Raw genomic sequence first — 14,669 nt, forward strand, 5'->3', positions numbered from 1 at the left:
TTCCTCATGGTTTCTATTAAGACCAACTCAGCAATTTCCATTGGCCATTGTGATACTGTTTGAGTAACTGTTCTCTAACCCAGTTTTTCTTGACAATATCTTCTTGGATTCCTTCCAGATTCTTAATATTGTCTCCATCTCCCAGCTCCTGCTCTCCCTTCATCCAGTCTGCCCGTGTTTATGTACTCCCACCATGGCCACAGGAGCAGGCCATCTTTTTTAAAGGATGTGGCCCTAGCATGCAGTTTCTCACACTGCCACAGATCTCTGTGCTCTGACCAAGAGGAGCTGGAGATGGTCATGGGCCTCTTTCACTTTTCTTCTGTGTGATCAACTGAGCATGTGACAAACTGTTACAGGATAACATACTTCAGGCTATGACCACTTGTGCAGCCTGTCATTACCATTCACCTCACTTAACAACCTGCGAGACATGGTTGGACCAGCACCTGAAGTGTGTCCCACAGGAACGGTTTGTTTTGCTCTGTCACCGATATAGCACACTCTCCAGTGGTAAAAGTTTTCTTCTTAAGTATAACTCTCAGTGTTTCCCTACATAGTTCTCCTCTAGTAATATAGCCAGAGGAGAATATAGCCAAAGGCATTTCTTGAGGTATATGTTCAAAATATGCTCAGTAAACTTGGATGCTTTCAGAATCTGTTGAGTGCAGTCCTTCCCTGAGCACATGAAAGGCTTCCTGCCATCTGGCACTTGCTGTCTATTCCCCATGTACTGCTGTTTTGGTAAGTTCTGCCAGTAGTGCTATTCCTTCAAAAAACATTGGCACAAATTCTCTACAATAACTGGCCAGACCTAGAAATTGTTCCTGTTTCTCCTGGTGCCTGTAAGCTATTCCTCAGTGCCTGTAGGTATTGCCTAATGGAATTTTTGAGTATTTGTTATCTTTTGCTGGCCTATGCTGAGCTCTACCTGCTGGTAGTCTGCCTGCCTAAGCAATAGCATTGCTTGCAGAGGCTTTGTACAGTCTGATGGTAATTTGCGGATCACGCAGCACAGACCTGTGCATACTCCACTTGGAACCCAACAACACTGTCTATTTGTTACTGAAATGTTGCTGCTGTTTCATATAAACCAAAGGCTACCCTTGATTTCAACATTTAAGAAAGGCCATTCTGCGTGGAAGTTCATATTGGAGTACCTCCCAATAGTAATTAGTTAGATTTGGGGTGACTTGGGTAGCTCTCCCTAAACACCCTAATAAATATGATAGTTTTCATGTGACTATTCATCACATTTGGAAATAGGGTTTCTTTCGCAGAAATCCATGAGATTCATTAGCAATCCATCCTACCTCTACACTATGCTTTCAGGGACAGAAACCTCTGCCTAGCCTTCACTTTACAATATTCTCTGAATATGCTTTATCTTCATTCTGCAGCTGAGTCCTTTCTGGATGTCTTTTATTCTTGAAAACTGCATACATCAAATTTTCTGAGGTGCTGGTTGCTTTTTTGCTGTTGTTTGTATGTTTGGTTGGTTGGTTGGTTGGTTGGGGTTGTTTTTGTTGTTGTTTAGCTTTTATGAGGATACAATTTGGAAATCCTGCATTATTTTCTCCAGATGAGAAAATGACTTTATATTTACAGTGCAACACATTAGTACTAAGACAGGATCAACACATTGTCACAGAAGTTAGGAACACGGACCCTAGAACTGATAATAACACCAGCACTATCATGAGATGGCACAGTACATCCGTGGCACACAAGTACCACTGTTTTTTATTTAATTCATGCTTCTTGTGACTGCTTTGTTGCTCTGTATGTTTACTATGTCATACCTGTAAACGTACCACTGGGTCTTGTTTTCTCCTGTATCCTAAGCCTGTAGACAACAGCAGCACTTCGAACCATCCTGACTGCTAGGAGTATATTTTCTTGAAGAAGTTATTGTATAAAAAATGTTATGACTAATGGACAGTTGCTAACTAGGGAAGGTGTTGCAGACTTTGAAAGCAAGTTTTGGAAAAAAAATTATGAAGATAATTCCAGTTGCCCAGAGTATCACCTACTAAAGTTTTCACCCCATTTTCATCCTCCTTCCATCTCATTGTTTGTGATGAATCTTATAATTTTGCCCTTTCTCTGGCAAAAATAGAATACAATATGTTACAGTCGTTTGGACACATGGCATATGTTAATGGCATATATTTCTGAAATTTAATTTACATTAAAATATAATAGAAGGAAATGATGAAGCTGATCAGCAATTTTTCTATGATTTCTAAAGCAAAGCTCCTTATGCTTAGCTGAGAATTTTACACATGAAAGTTTGGGGGGGGGGGGAAATTTAAAAAAAAAATTTCCTGTGCTGCCTCCTGCAAATACATATTATGGAATCTATTTATTTATTTTATTGTTATTATTTTGGCATCCTTTTTGTAGTGCTCAAAGGCTAAAAGATTTTTTTTATAACATGTATTAATGCAGGAGCCATCATAAATGTTTTTATAAACTGCTTAAAAACACAGATGTTACTGCTAGTGTTAGCTAGCAGTACTGGGAGGTACCTCTGCACTGATGGTTTAGCAAACACCAGATTAATTTGAGGCATTAATTGGTGGATAACAGAATCATAGAATCATTAAGGTTGGACAAGACCTCCAAGATCATCTGGTCCAACCATCCCCCTACCACCAAAGTCACCCACTAAACCATGGCCCTAAGCATCACATCCAACCTTTCCTTTAACACCGCCAGGGACAGTGATGCCACCACCTCCCTGGGCAACCTGTCCCAATGCCTGACTGCTCTTTCTGAGAAGAAATATCTCCTCATTTCCAACCTAAACCTCCAGACTTCTGTAAATAACTTCTGACCTTCACAGGTACACAGGGTACGGGACTCTAATGAATGACGTTGTTCATTTTCTTAAATAACGAGGACTAAATAATTAGGGATACTAACTATTGGGATATATTAACTATATAGATACTAATATTGGGATATACTAACTATTGGGAACTATTGGGATAACATCTAATCTAATTCCATTGTTGACCTTCCTTTGAAAAGTAGGTTGGATTAGAGAGTACCCAGAGTCCCCACCAATCTGAGTAATTCTGTGACTCTGTGAAAACTACATGGAACACAACCTTGGACTAGGAACGTAGAAGTGTCAGTGCAAATACCTCAGACAAAAATCAATTTCTTTCTTAAACATTCACATATACATAAACACACATGCTCATACTCATATGTGCACAGACACACACATAAAATCTGTTCATTTTTCTAGCCAAAATAGTTAATTCTGCAGGCAATATTCTTCCTCCACTGAAATGCTGGTAAAAGTCTCCTTGACTCAAGTGGGTTGAACTGATACCATGCAACAAAAACCTTGAGTGAAATATAACATAATTTAATAACCTTTTAGCACCTAATGCAATTAGATTAAACCAGTGAGAACATCCTTCCTTTATGCAAGTCAAGAACAAGCATGGAAATAAACCTACATGTAAGTGACAAGTAGAAACCACAGGGACAATTTCAGTATATGTATATATTGCATGAAAAACAGAGGTAGCTTATTCCTCATTTCTAAGACTGTCATAAAAACAAGGAGTTACAAACATTCATCCTATTTCAGTGCCATTTCTAGACAGCTGATTTCATAATTAGTACTCAGATGCTGAAATCATTGTTAAATTATACACTGCTACAAGGATAATTGTGTAATGTAGCAACTCAGTATTGCTGTGTGAGTAGAAAAATACCAAAACCACACTTTACAAATCGCAGACATTTGCTTGGGTCTTAGAAAGCATTTTGCAATTGTTGGGGAAAATGCAAAATCTCTTTCTTGACCACATTACCAATTTTTTCCCACACATTCTCTCTTCTGCTTTTCTTTCCAGAATTGGAAGAGTGGTTATGCTTTTTTTCTTCCCTCCCCCCTTCATTTTCTCTTCCACATTCCACTTTCAAACAGCCCTACCCCTACGGAAGGACTGATAAGAGTTCAACAACCCTACCTCCACACAAGCTCCAGAACAGCGGTCACAGCTGGGTCCTGTGATTTGGGGCAGCAGAGACAGGAAATACTTTCCAGCTAAACCCCAAACAGTGTAGCCATGACCCTCTGGGCACTGGTCTTTGAGGAGCCCAAGTGCAAACAGTTTCTCTCTTCTTCATAGACTTTTCCAAGAAGAAAACAGAATTAAAAATAAATATAGGCATGTGAGTAGAATTTCAGGCCCTATTATATGATGCTTCTCTGTTTCTGTTGTGCATCCCTACCTTATAGAGTGTCTAGCACTTGCAGGTAGCATAGTATTCTTATAAAATAACAAATTAAAAAAGAAAAAAAAAAAAAAAAAGGTTGCAGGCAGACATGCTCCCACTCACAGAAATGTGCAGTAGGCTACAGCAGATCACCAAAGCAGTGCTACTGCTGGGCGTCACATGCTGGGGCACTCGGGCAGGACTCAAAGCTGCCCACTGGGTCTCTGTGCTGTACACCACTCTTTAACCTAGCTACAGATTCTCTGAAGTGCTCTGTCTCAGAAATGGAGAATGGTTTTGCCCTCTTACTTGGTATCTTCTGAGTTTGCTGCCCGACGTACGCTTTGGCTCTGTGACTCAGGGCAAGTGATTCTTGTTGATTTTGTCTTTTTCTGATTCTGAAATATAAGCAAATTATGCCTATATGAATTTATTTAATAAGGTATGACCCACGTTCTGACACTGTTTGCAATTTCCTTTGCAGGGGATTTTTCTGAGCTTACAGTAAACCCAATTTCAAGGGTCAACTTCTATTTAAAAAGCCTTCTACTGTTGTTTATATTTTAACCACTGTGCTAACTAAAGTACCCTGACTCTGAAACAAGATCTGATAAACTTCCACCTATGGTAGGCCTCACAGTGGTCAAATAAACGAGAACAAACACTACAGGATCAACACTGGGGAAAGATTAAGACAATATATGGATCTTATGACAGAAAAGAGGAAAGGAGGAAAGACAGAAGTAGACAGATAACTCAACAGTTTTAAGCAGCTCATTTTAAACATGATGCCATGAGAGGTCACTTCCTTGTCACAAGACAGTAGTGAGGATCATCAGCCTGGCTGATGAAACACTTCTTGGATTTTGACATTTTCACATTGAGAACTTACAGAATAAGCATTCTTATACCAAAATAGATTTCTGACTATACTCCCATATCCAGTTTTCTAGTACCAGATTCATTAACACAGAGAGAGATTATTTTTCTCCAAATCTGGATTATCAAATCCAGATTTTCTTTTCTCAGATGCACTGAAGTAGACACATTTTAACCAGGTTTAATGCAATGAAATTGAGACAAGAACTAAGCCTAACTGAGACAAGAACCAAGCCTAAAAGAGGAAACTGCTACAAACCCATAGGACAATATGTGGGCCTTTAACATGAAGAAGGCTTAAAAAAGAGTGCTTGCTTGCATGCTGCCTGCAAATGTTCCCAAACATATGGACTCCTGGATGGAGTGATGGATGGAGCAACACATCTTTGGCTACATGGAGTAGTTCTTTCGTTTTTGAAAACTTTTAGAAAAAGCTTTTCTGACTACAATTCCTAAAACATCATGTTTATCAATGTTCTATAAACTCAGTTTAAAAGATTTTCAAATCCTCCCCCTTCTCCCAAATAAATTGTAGTTGTTTTTTTGTTTGTAACTCAAGCAAACTGAGCTATGGACAGTATAAACAGCTTGCTCATGAGAACCACCAGTGTCACCACCAGCAAAGGGCAGACTTGGATACTTGGAGGGGTTGTCCTCCACCTGCAACCTCACGTCAAGCCCAGATGATATATAACATGGTGTGTCAGGTACGGCACTCATCCCACAGGCACTTGCAACTCCCTATCCCCAGCCTCCCAAACTCTGCCTGCACACAGAGGCAGCTGAACAACCTGACACTGAATCAGCCCCTGGCAGGAAAATGGGGACTGAGGATGGTCCCAAGGCCCTGCTGGGAGGGCCGGAAAGGAGGGGATCAACTCCAGTGTGCATAGGAGAAACAGACGCATCTAAGCCAAATATATAGCTCTGTTCTTACACTTTAACCACCAGATGGGCACCATAATGTGGCAACCCAGAGAATACCTCTGGAAATGCAGGATGCAGAGGAGTGGGGAAGAAGGCAGAGGCACTGGAGAGGGCAGGGCTGTTCTGAGGAGGAAGGAGAAAAGTGCAGCCAGAGAGCAGCCATATCCCACCAAGGCGTTGGGCCCATGCAGCAGCTCCAAGTGGCCAAACCAGACTGCACTAAGGCTGTGGGGCAGCACTGTGTCCACCAAAAGTGTCAGCTGCCCCCTCTGTGTGTGGCAATGCAAATTCAGGAAGGTCATAGGCAAGCTAACAAGACATGAGGATAGGTGAGCACACACTGGCTGGGCTGGGCCAAGATGGTAGAAGGGGCACCAGAGGTATGGAATGGGTGAGAGGAAACCAGGATCTGGAGTGAAAACAGAAAATGGGGTTAAGATTGTGAATATCATGTGGGACTAAATGAGCCTTCAGTAGCTCTCCAAAGCCTGTTTGCCACAAAGCTTACTTTGTGATATGCTCCTTCATTTCATGCTTCTTTCCCAATGATTAATTGTTCCTAAAACTGGTAACCCCAATCCCACATAATTGCAAAGCATCTAATTCCTCTCTATCACTCTCCAAGGGTTTTCCTCAGCTAGTCCAGCTCCTATCAGCTACTCTCTTGGGCCCATCTGCTTTGGTTCCCTGCTGGTCTCCCAAGATTCTACAGATGGCCTATGCTTTGCTGTATTTCACAAGTCACATTAAAATAACATCAAGCATAGAAAAATAGATAACACAGTATTACAGCACGCTACACAAAACTACAAGCAGGACCGGCTCTGGATTTTTCATAGAATGTGTAAAATAGCAGCTAATCTGGTACCCACGCTACAGTTCTGCTCTCATATACATTTACTCCTTCATCCCTAACCTTATCCCAGACTCTCACTACAGCGTGGTTTAGACTTAAAGTAGGTGCAAAAAGGTCATGGATAGGCTTGCTATTTTTTAGATACAGCACATGATTCTATGAACTTTTTGCCTTCACTTGCAAAAGTCTGAACTTCTTGGCCCAGTGGTGCACATTCAAGCCTGTTTTCCTCATCCAGCATCCCATCCTGCCTCAGGTGAGTCACTAGCATATTTGATACCACAAATTGTTTTGAAGCTCCAGCAGTGACCTAACATGCCAGAGAAGCCATTAAACAGTTCTGCATTGTAACTTTTCCAAGGCAAAGACCACTTGGGAAATGCAGAGGAGAGCTGATGTTGAAATCAGTGTAATAATGAACAAAGTCTGACACCCTCACTGGATGAGTTTATGCATACAATATGAGGTTAAATGTCTGGGAAGGAAGAACACCAAATAGCTATCTGTGGGTCTTAAACATAAAGTTATGACATGCTAGGCATTGAACCAAAATGACCTCTAAGTCTTACAAAATAAAAATAAAATAAAAAAAACACCACCACCAAAAAAAAAAAAAACTAAGAAACATAGGAGAGAATGAATTATTTGATTAAAAAGAAAATAAATAAATAAATAAATAAATAAATAAAAGTTATATTAAACCATCTTTCAAGTTAATATTGTCTCAGTCTGATAATACCCTGAGATTACCCTGAGTGCTTACCCTGAGATTAAAATGAAGTTGGTCCTTACACACCAGTATAAGTGTGCATGGCTGAAATTACCAGTGGGACCCTAGTGTTAAGAAAAAAACAAGTTCTGCCTGGACAAACCATTTCCCATGCTTCCCAGTAACATTGTTCTTGACTATTCTCTGGCAAAGTGAGACCAAACAATTTGAGAACAAAAACATGTCTCACAAAACAAGAAAGTGCCTTCACATTTCCCAGCATCCAATAATACTAATGTCTGAGCCTGATTTGGTAATATATCCAATTCAAGGTTGTTTGAACATCCACTCCACGGCAAAGGGGGTCACAGCATGGGAGAATGATTAACTTAATCTGCCTGCCCTGTTTGTTTGATGCCGCCTCACTCCAGTGCAAGTCAATAAAACTTTGTGCACTGACACACACAACTTCCAGCACCCTCCAGCTGGGCCAAAATGGGAATTAGCAAAGCTGCTTTGCTCTTTCTTCTTGTGCTTGGCTCAGGTAAGAGTCCTTTGCCTTCCACTTGCATGGGTGAGATTGGGGCCAAATTCTTTCAAGCTCCATGTTGTGAAGACGGGTCCCCAAATCCATGTATCACCACTTACCTGGATGAGGGTGGGTTTGGGGCTTACTGGCCAGCAAGAATTGCTGTTGAACAAAGCAAGAGCTGCGGTTGCTCTGGTGTGTTTGTTAGAGACATGAGAAGAGCAACAGCCTTGGTGTGTGCATGGGAACAAATGGCAAGCATTTGCCAACATGCCAAATGGCCAGAAATGGTGGTACCTTTGGCAAGGACATGTGTTTTTCATGTGTAATTGGAAAATATAAAAGGGGTCACAATTAGAAAAGTGTATGAATAGGTTTTAGCAACTAGAAATATTAGAGGCAAGTCCCAGCATTAAAAATTCTAGATAATGTTTAATATTAAGAATAATCATCTTTAAATTCTAGTTTCCAAACTGAGTTTTTCAAAAACACCCTAATTCAAATCAAATACACTTCTCAAATAAGTAAGAATTATATAAGGAGGTAGAAAATATAGGATTTTTACTTTTGTCTACAATACTCTATTTCTGCTTGCAAGTCTTTCATTGAATAGCTATAAATATTTGCATTTCTAAAAAAGGCAGTAATATGTCTTTGTTACACTGAAAAAATCCATAGACTTTGGGAAAGTGGTAGCAAGAAAATGTATCACATTTTTACTGTAGTTGCATGTAGTTTCATTGTTTTCTTAAAGTGTTATGCCCTTCCTAACAAGTTATGACACAATCAATATTGTTAAAAAATCAAATGCTGTAATTATTATGATAATGTTATGTCAAAGAGTCAACAGAACAGAATTAAGGTTGCAAGGAGGCTACACCATAGAGGGAATTCTTCGATTCTTCACTTAAATCTCTTGATGTTGTGGAAAGCATTACAGCACCACTGTGACATTTTATTTTTTTTAATTCAGGTTAATGTTTTCATTCACAATTGACTTCATCTAAATGTCATTTTTGTTTTGAAATATCTAGTGGAATCTGTGAGTCCTGTGCCTGTCATGTGAATTTTTATTGTACCCTTTTCCACTTTATCTTCATTTTATTTTTAACTATGCTTTTCTTTCATGCACACTGTTAAACTGTCATCACTTAGGGCCACTCTGTCCCATAGCATACACACAGAAAAAAAACATCTAGTAACCTCTCTGGATTTACAGTGGTATGAGAGGAAGTATAGTCTAGCTCTTATATCCATGTTATCAACTCTACATTGTAGATGCAAATTTATCAAATAGAGCAATACTCAACTGCAGGCACTCAGTTGAAGGGATTTAACTGTACCAGGACTCATGCCAGCCTGTTTCACACTACAGAAGAACATTTCTTAGGGAAGGGTGAAGTAGTTACCTGAAAGAAATTTCCTCAGTATCAAAGAAATATCTAAATAGCCGTGCAAAGTCTCTTGATCAGAGGCTATAGGTCTGAGTTGAAGGAGGCTGCCTTCTCCCCATCCTGCTGCCATTGGGCAATGGCTCAGAAGGAAAAGGGTTAGAAGAAGATGAAGAAAGAAGTCCCTCTTTAGCATGTCTGTCACTTATGAGGGGGAAGCCATGATTCGTAGCCTGTATGCCTTTTGTTCTGCAACTGTGTAAATCAGAACACAGAACAGTGGACAGAGCAGGATGGGGGTGTGCTGCAAAGACCATGGGCCAAATGTCTGTTTGGAGTTGAAACCATGCAGAATGGATAACTGCCAGAGCCAAATGTTTGTCAGTAGAATCATAGAATCATATGCTCATCCAATAAAGAAACTAAAAAAATCACAAGACTCCTGCAACTCCATGTCCCTGCAGCTGTGAGTCATGAAAGTCATAGTCTGGTCAACTATATCTAAGCATTCAGAAATTGCATAGCTGCAATAGGAAACAAACAAACAATAACAACAACAATAACAACAGAAGCACTAAATGGCAAACTCCTTTACAAGAGGATTTTATTTGAGCATTTTTGGTGTTCATTGGTTCAGACAAGACTACCTTTTAGTGTCACATATATGGATCACGCAGCTGTAGCTCAGAAGCTGTAAGATTAATTTATTTACTGGTTTATTGTCCTGTGTTCTTTCATTGCAATAGAGGGCAACATCTGCTACCTTAATAATTAGGTAAGATCAAATACAGACTTATTTTTTAAAAAATGATAAACTGAACATGACTACAGTGATAACACCAAAATGATGGCTCATTTCTTGCAAGAGAATTTTAACAGATATAAATATGGTGTGACTAATAAAACTGAAATGGTCCTATATGGGTAGAGATCAGCAACGGACAACAGTTTCATATCTTTCCTGAGTCCCACTTCTACACTTTCTCCAAAGTATGGACAACAGATATATTCTTTATGTCTCTGAAAACACACTACTTTTTTTCATTTTCTTTGTTCTCTTCACTTTATACATTAGGTTTGTGTTACTTTTAATGAGTTTTAGAATGACACAAAGCACTGTTCAAGCCACATCTCTGTCTTGCTTTCCACTGGGTTTTCAGTGACACCACCCTTTACCATACCATGCAAGAAAAGCCTTTTTAAATTAATTAATCAGCTAATGTCACCATTAACTGATTTCTTACTGTAACTAAATGATGATGTTGCTCACCAGGGTGACAATGAATTTAACATGGAGGTTTGAAATTAATCATTTCTGCACTCACATTCTTACCTCTTTCTCTCTTTTCCCTTTTAGTGCAAGGAAGCATACTAGACAGCTATGTGAGAACAGAGGGAGCTTGGCTGCTTAACCCAAAAAAGGAGACTTATAAGACAAATACTATAGAAGAATGTGCGGAGCAGTGTGAAACTGAAACTAAATTCACTTGCAGGTAATTTCTGCTGGTTCCTATATATATGTTTCAGATGGTGGAAACATGCACATGTACGGATGATGGAGTAGTCTACTTTATCTATTGACTAAATTTTAGAAAAATATCCCAGGAACATGTTCTTCTGAGGTTTGTTGGAAAACCAGAAAGCATATAGAAAGTTAATGCCTGAGAGAGACGGATGAAGACAGAGAACAATTAAGAAAATTATGTCAGATTTTTACTGGAAAATATTATTATCTCTTAATGTATAGTTTCACATGCTGAAAACCAGCTTGACATAGTTTCATTAGGACTCTTACACTCCTTTTGCAGTAGAGTCATAAGTAATTGCTTGGTAATCTATGGTAGCAATAATCACATTGCTCATGTTCATTGCCTTACGTATTATCTTGAAGACATGTCCATTATTCTGAATTTTACATTTTTTGGACTTGGGTAACTTCTATTTACTGTGAGAAGGAGACAGGCATCTAAACCTAAGTCATTTTTCTGGCCAAGCACTCTCTCTGTATTTGCATTTAACAAGGCACAGGGGATTAGGAAGGATGAAAGATGTTAACCAGTCTATACAACCAGCTTTTGCCCAGGATCCTGTCTTAGCAGAGCCTCTTGCTTTGAGCCTAAGGCTTCTGAGCCTTCCAGACCACAGCTTCAGGAGCCCATTCATTTTATCTCAGCTGTAAAGAAGGCAACTGGAGTAATGAGGAGAGAAAACCGTGACTGCAGTGAGAGGCTGTCCTCCCATGTGAGGCAGGGAGGTTTTCTCTTCTAATCATCATGAGTCCTTGATCTACCACTTCTGCAGGATATCTTTTTGAACTCAGAATATTGACTGTCTGCAGCGCTCTTTCCAGCACTTGATTCTTTTTCAGGTTTTTATCAGGCAGGGATACCCTGGTGCTGACTGCTTTATGTATTTTATAACTTTGTGTTTTGAATCTGAAAAAGGTGAGGACCTGACAGTAAAAGGGAAAATGATGCTTATTTTAAAGAGATATAATAACCCTAAAGGATGGCAGAGGTTTGCTGACAGCATAAAGTATCACTTACTCCCTTTGATCTGACTCCCCTCTCTGAAAACTACACAGAGAAAGCAAATCTTCAGTAGTACTTAGCCCAGACAGGTAGGAATGAAGGCAGAGAGGATGAGAGTCTATGTTAAGATTATATATTTACAATTTGTAAGGAGTTATTGCTCCCTTTTGGGCTCAATATCATTCCTTATCTTCTACCTCAGGTCCTTAGCCTCTACCTCAGGTCCATCACATGACAGTGGAGTGACTTTAGGATGTTTTGTCTTGCATCCCTGATTAATTGTTAGATCTCTTAAGATCAGTAGAGAACAGGGTCTATCTGGCAGGGAAGAATCTGGGGGACAAAAGGTAGATGTTAAGCAGAATTTCAAGACCAGGCCAGCACAGTCATCTCAGTGCTTCAGACCAATGAATGTAGGCCAATACTTCAGTCTTGTACTTCTGCCTTAGCTGACTGTTGGACCATGCTTGTAAGATCCAACCCTAATGTAAATTTAGTGTTACTGAGAGCTTGGTTTGGATCAGGGGGAAGAACTGAGTTCACTTTTGACCTAGAACAACCAGTACTTCTCAGAGAACTCACGGACTCAGCAGGAAGTTCAGATGTGATCACTCCTCTGGGAAGAGGCTGTGCGAACTGAGAAGTACAGGCACATCTGGACCATGCTGGTTGATCTTGGGGCTACAGAGCAGTTTTGTCATTGTTTAATTTCCTAGAGTAGACCTGCCTGCTTAATGCCATGTTTCTATTGCTCTTCATTGGTTCAGAAAAGTCAACAATAGAAATTACTTAGCATCCCAAGAGTTTTCCTTGGATACAGTTGTAAAGGTTACACCATCCCCTCTAGTTTTGCAGACTTAACAGCCTTGACACTTACTGAACAAATAGCTGTGTTTTCCAAAGTGCTTACATTGCTTCAAGTAATGATGACCTAAAACATTTATCACAAGGTAATTTATGGTGTTGGTTTGTTGTGTTTCACCTGTTCCTTGGTAACTGCTGAATACTGTAGAATATTCCGCTTCTTGAATGAACACAAATATTTTTGAAACAAGGTCAAGGTCCTTTGTGCATGTATCCTCTTTGACATGTTCTCTGGCATTTCTGGCACATTATAAATGTTGCTTGGATTTTTTGTTTTGTTTTGTTTTACCCTAGGCATGATTTCGTCATATAGCTCCCTTTCAACTTGACTTTGATATGGAGACTCAGAAGTCAAATCACCACTGAAAATGGGAGCTGGGATACTAAGTGATTTGTGAAACAGTGGCTGGATCTTAAATGTTGCTGAAGTGCCTTGCTTCCAAAATTATAACTGAATACTAGAAAGGGTGTTCAGGAAAATAATGCACACATTCAATTACTGTTTCTTACTTTGTTCTCTCCTCTTAATTTCAATAGGGCCTTCTTATTCACCAGTAAAGACCAACAGTGTTTAACATTGGCTGAGAACACCAAAACATCAGTGATATTCAGAAGAACAAATGCAGTTCTTTATGAAAAAAGACGTAAGTTTACATTTTGATATTATTTCTCTGAGATATCCTTTTGAGTTAGACTAACATAGTGTTATTGTAGCTAGGACCATATCCTCACTGGGTCACACAAAGTGGGTAGATCAGCACTCATCTAATACTAGGTTTCTGGAACATTGCTGGAAAAGCAAATGCCAGCTTTTTTTTCCCAGATTAGTGCTCCAGCAACTTCCCTCTTCCCTAAATTCTGGGGATCCACAGGACACAAAAAAACACTGTTGCTCTGAGAACACAGATAGCGCTAGAAGTAAAGGAGGTGCATAAGGGTCCCTTCTCTCCTTTTAAACCTGCCACTAACCCATCTTCTCTGCCATTACCATCTTCTCTGTCTCTGCCAAGGGTACTAGGAAGAGCTACTTTTGCTGGCAATGATTTATAAGACAGACCTTTGCCCAGTGGAAAACTGGCAGAAACTACCAAATAATTTCATAGGCATCTCTAAAGTAATCATAGTTTACCTCAAGGGTACTCAAATCAATTTTATTTTGGTTTCATTTGTTCTCAGAATTATTCATGTGTATGATATAATTAATTGATGTGGTGGTATTTTGGATTCTCCTTTTGTATGTGTTTTGTTTTTGTTTTTGATTTTGTTTTTGCTTTTGGGGGGGGGCAGTTTAGTCATAGATTTTTTTATTTTTTTTTTTTGTCTAAAGTTCATTTGATTTCCTATTCTATCTGGCAAATAGTAAGTCTACCTTTAAGAAATGGAACCTATCCAATTTTTAATCATCTCTTTAAAAAATCTATCACCTTATGCCACAGGCAGACAAATGATTGGGTTCTAAGACTATTTTTGACTTATATAATCAAGCACTGATCTCTTGCTATATAGAGGGAAGAAGGAATGTATTTCATCTTTAATGTAATGTAAGTTTTATTGTATCATTCTCTGACTTAATAATGCAACAAAAATAACCTTACCGATCAACCAGATGTGAGATAATCAGCTAACCTTTTAATAGAATCAGTGATGCCCTCTGTTAAATGACTTTTTCATCATTGCATTTCACCATTTTTCAATTTGTAACTTTTAAGAAAATATATTAATACATTTGAGAATGTTC

At 39.2% G+C, this 14,669-nt stretch overlaps 1 protein-coding gene across 2 annotated transcripts in view; it reads left to right on the plus strand.

Moving 5' to 3' along the window:
- LOC137854034 (plasminogen-like) overlaps positions 1–14,669 on the plus strand; it is a 58,899-nt gene that overhangs the window by 24,433 nt on the left and 19,797 nt on the right. Inside the window, exons 1-3 of one of the 2 annotated variants that reach the window (XM_068676977.1) lie at positions 8,012–8,160; positions 10,894–11,029; positions 13,469–13,575. In XM_068676977.1, the coding sequence (XP_068533078.1) occupies positions 8,112–8,160; positions 10,894–11,029; positions 13,469–13,575 (292 nt within the window). In that variant the 5' untranslated portion in view covers positions 8,012–8,111. Of the gene's footprint in view, positions 1–8,011; positions 8,161–10,893; positions 11,030–13,468; positions 13,576–14,669 lie in introns of those variants that run through there. The other variant, XM_068676976.1, reaches the window with a different exon arrangement.

The sequence above is a fragment of the Anas acuta genome, chromosome 3, assembly GCF_963932015.1.
Source record: "Anas acuta chromosome 3, bAnaAcu1.1, whole genome shotgun sequence".
NCBI classification, from domain to species: domain Eukaryota; kingdom Metazoa; phylum Chordata; class Aves; order Anseriformes; family Anatidae; genus Anas; species Anas acuta.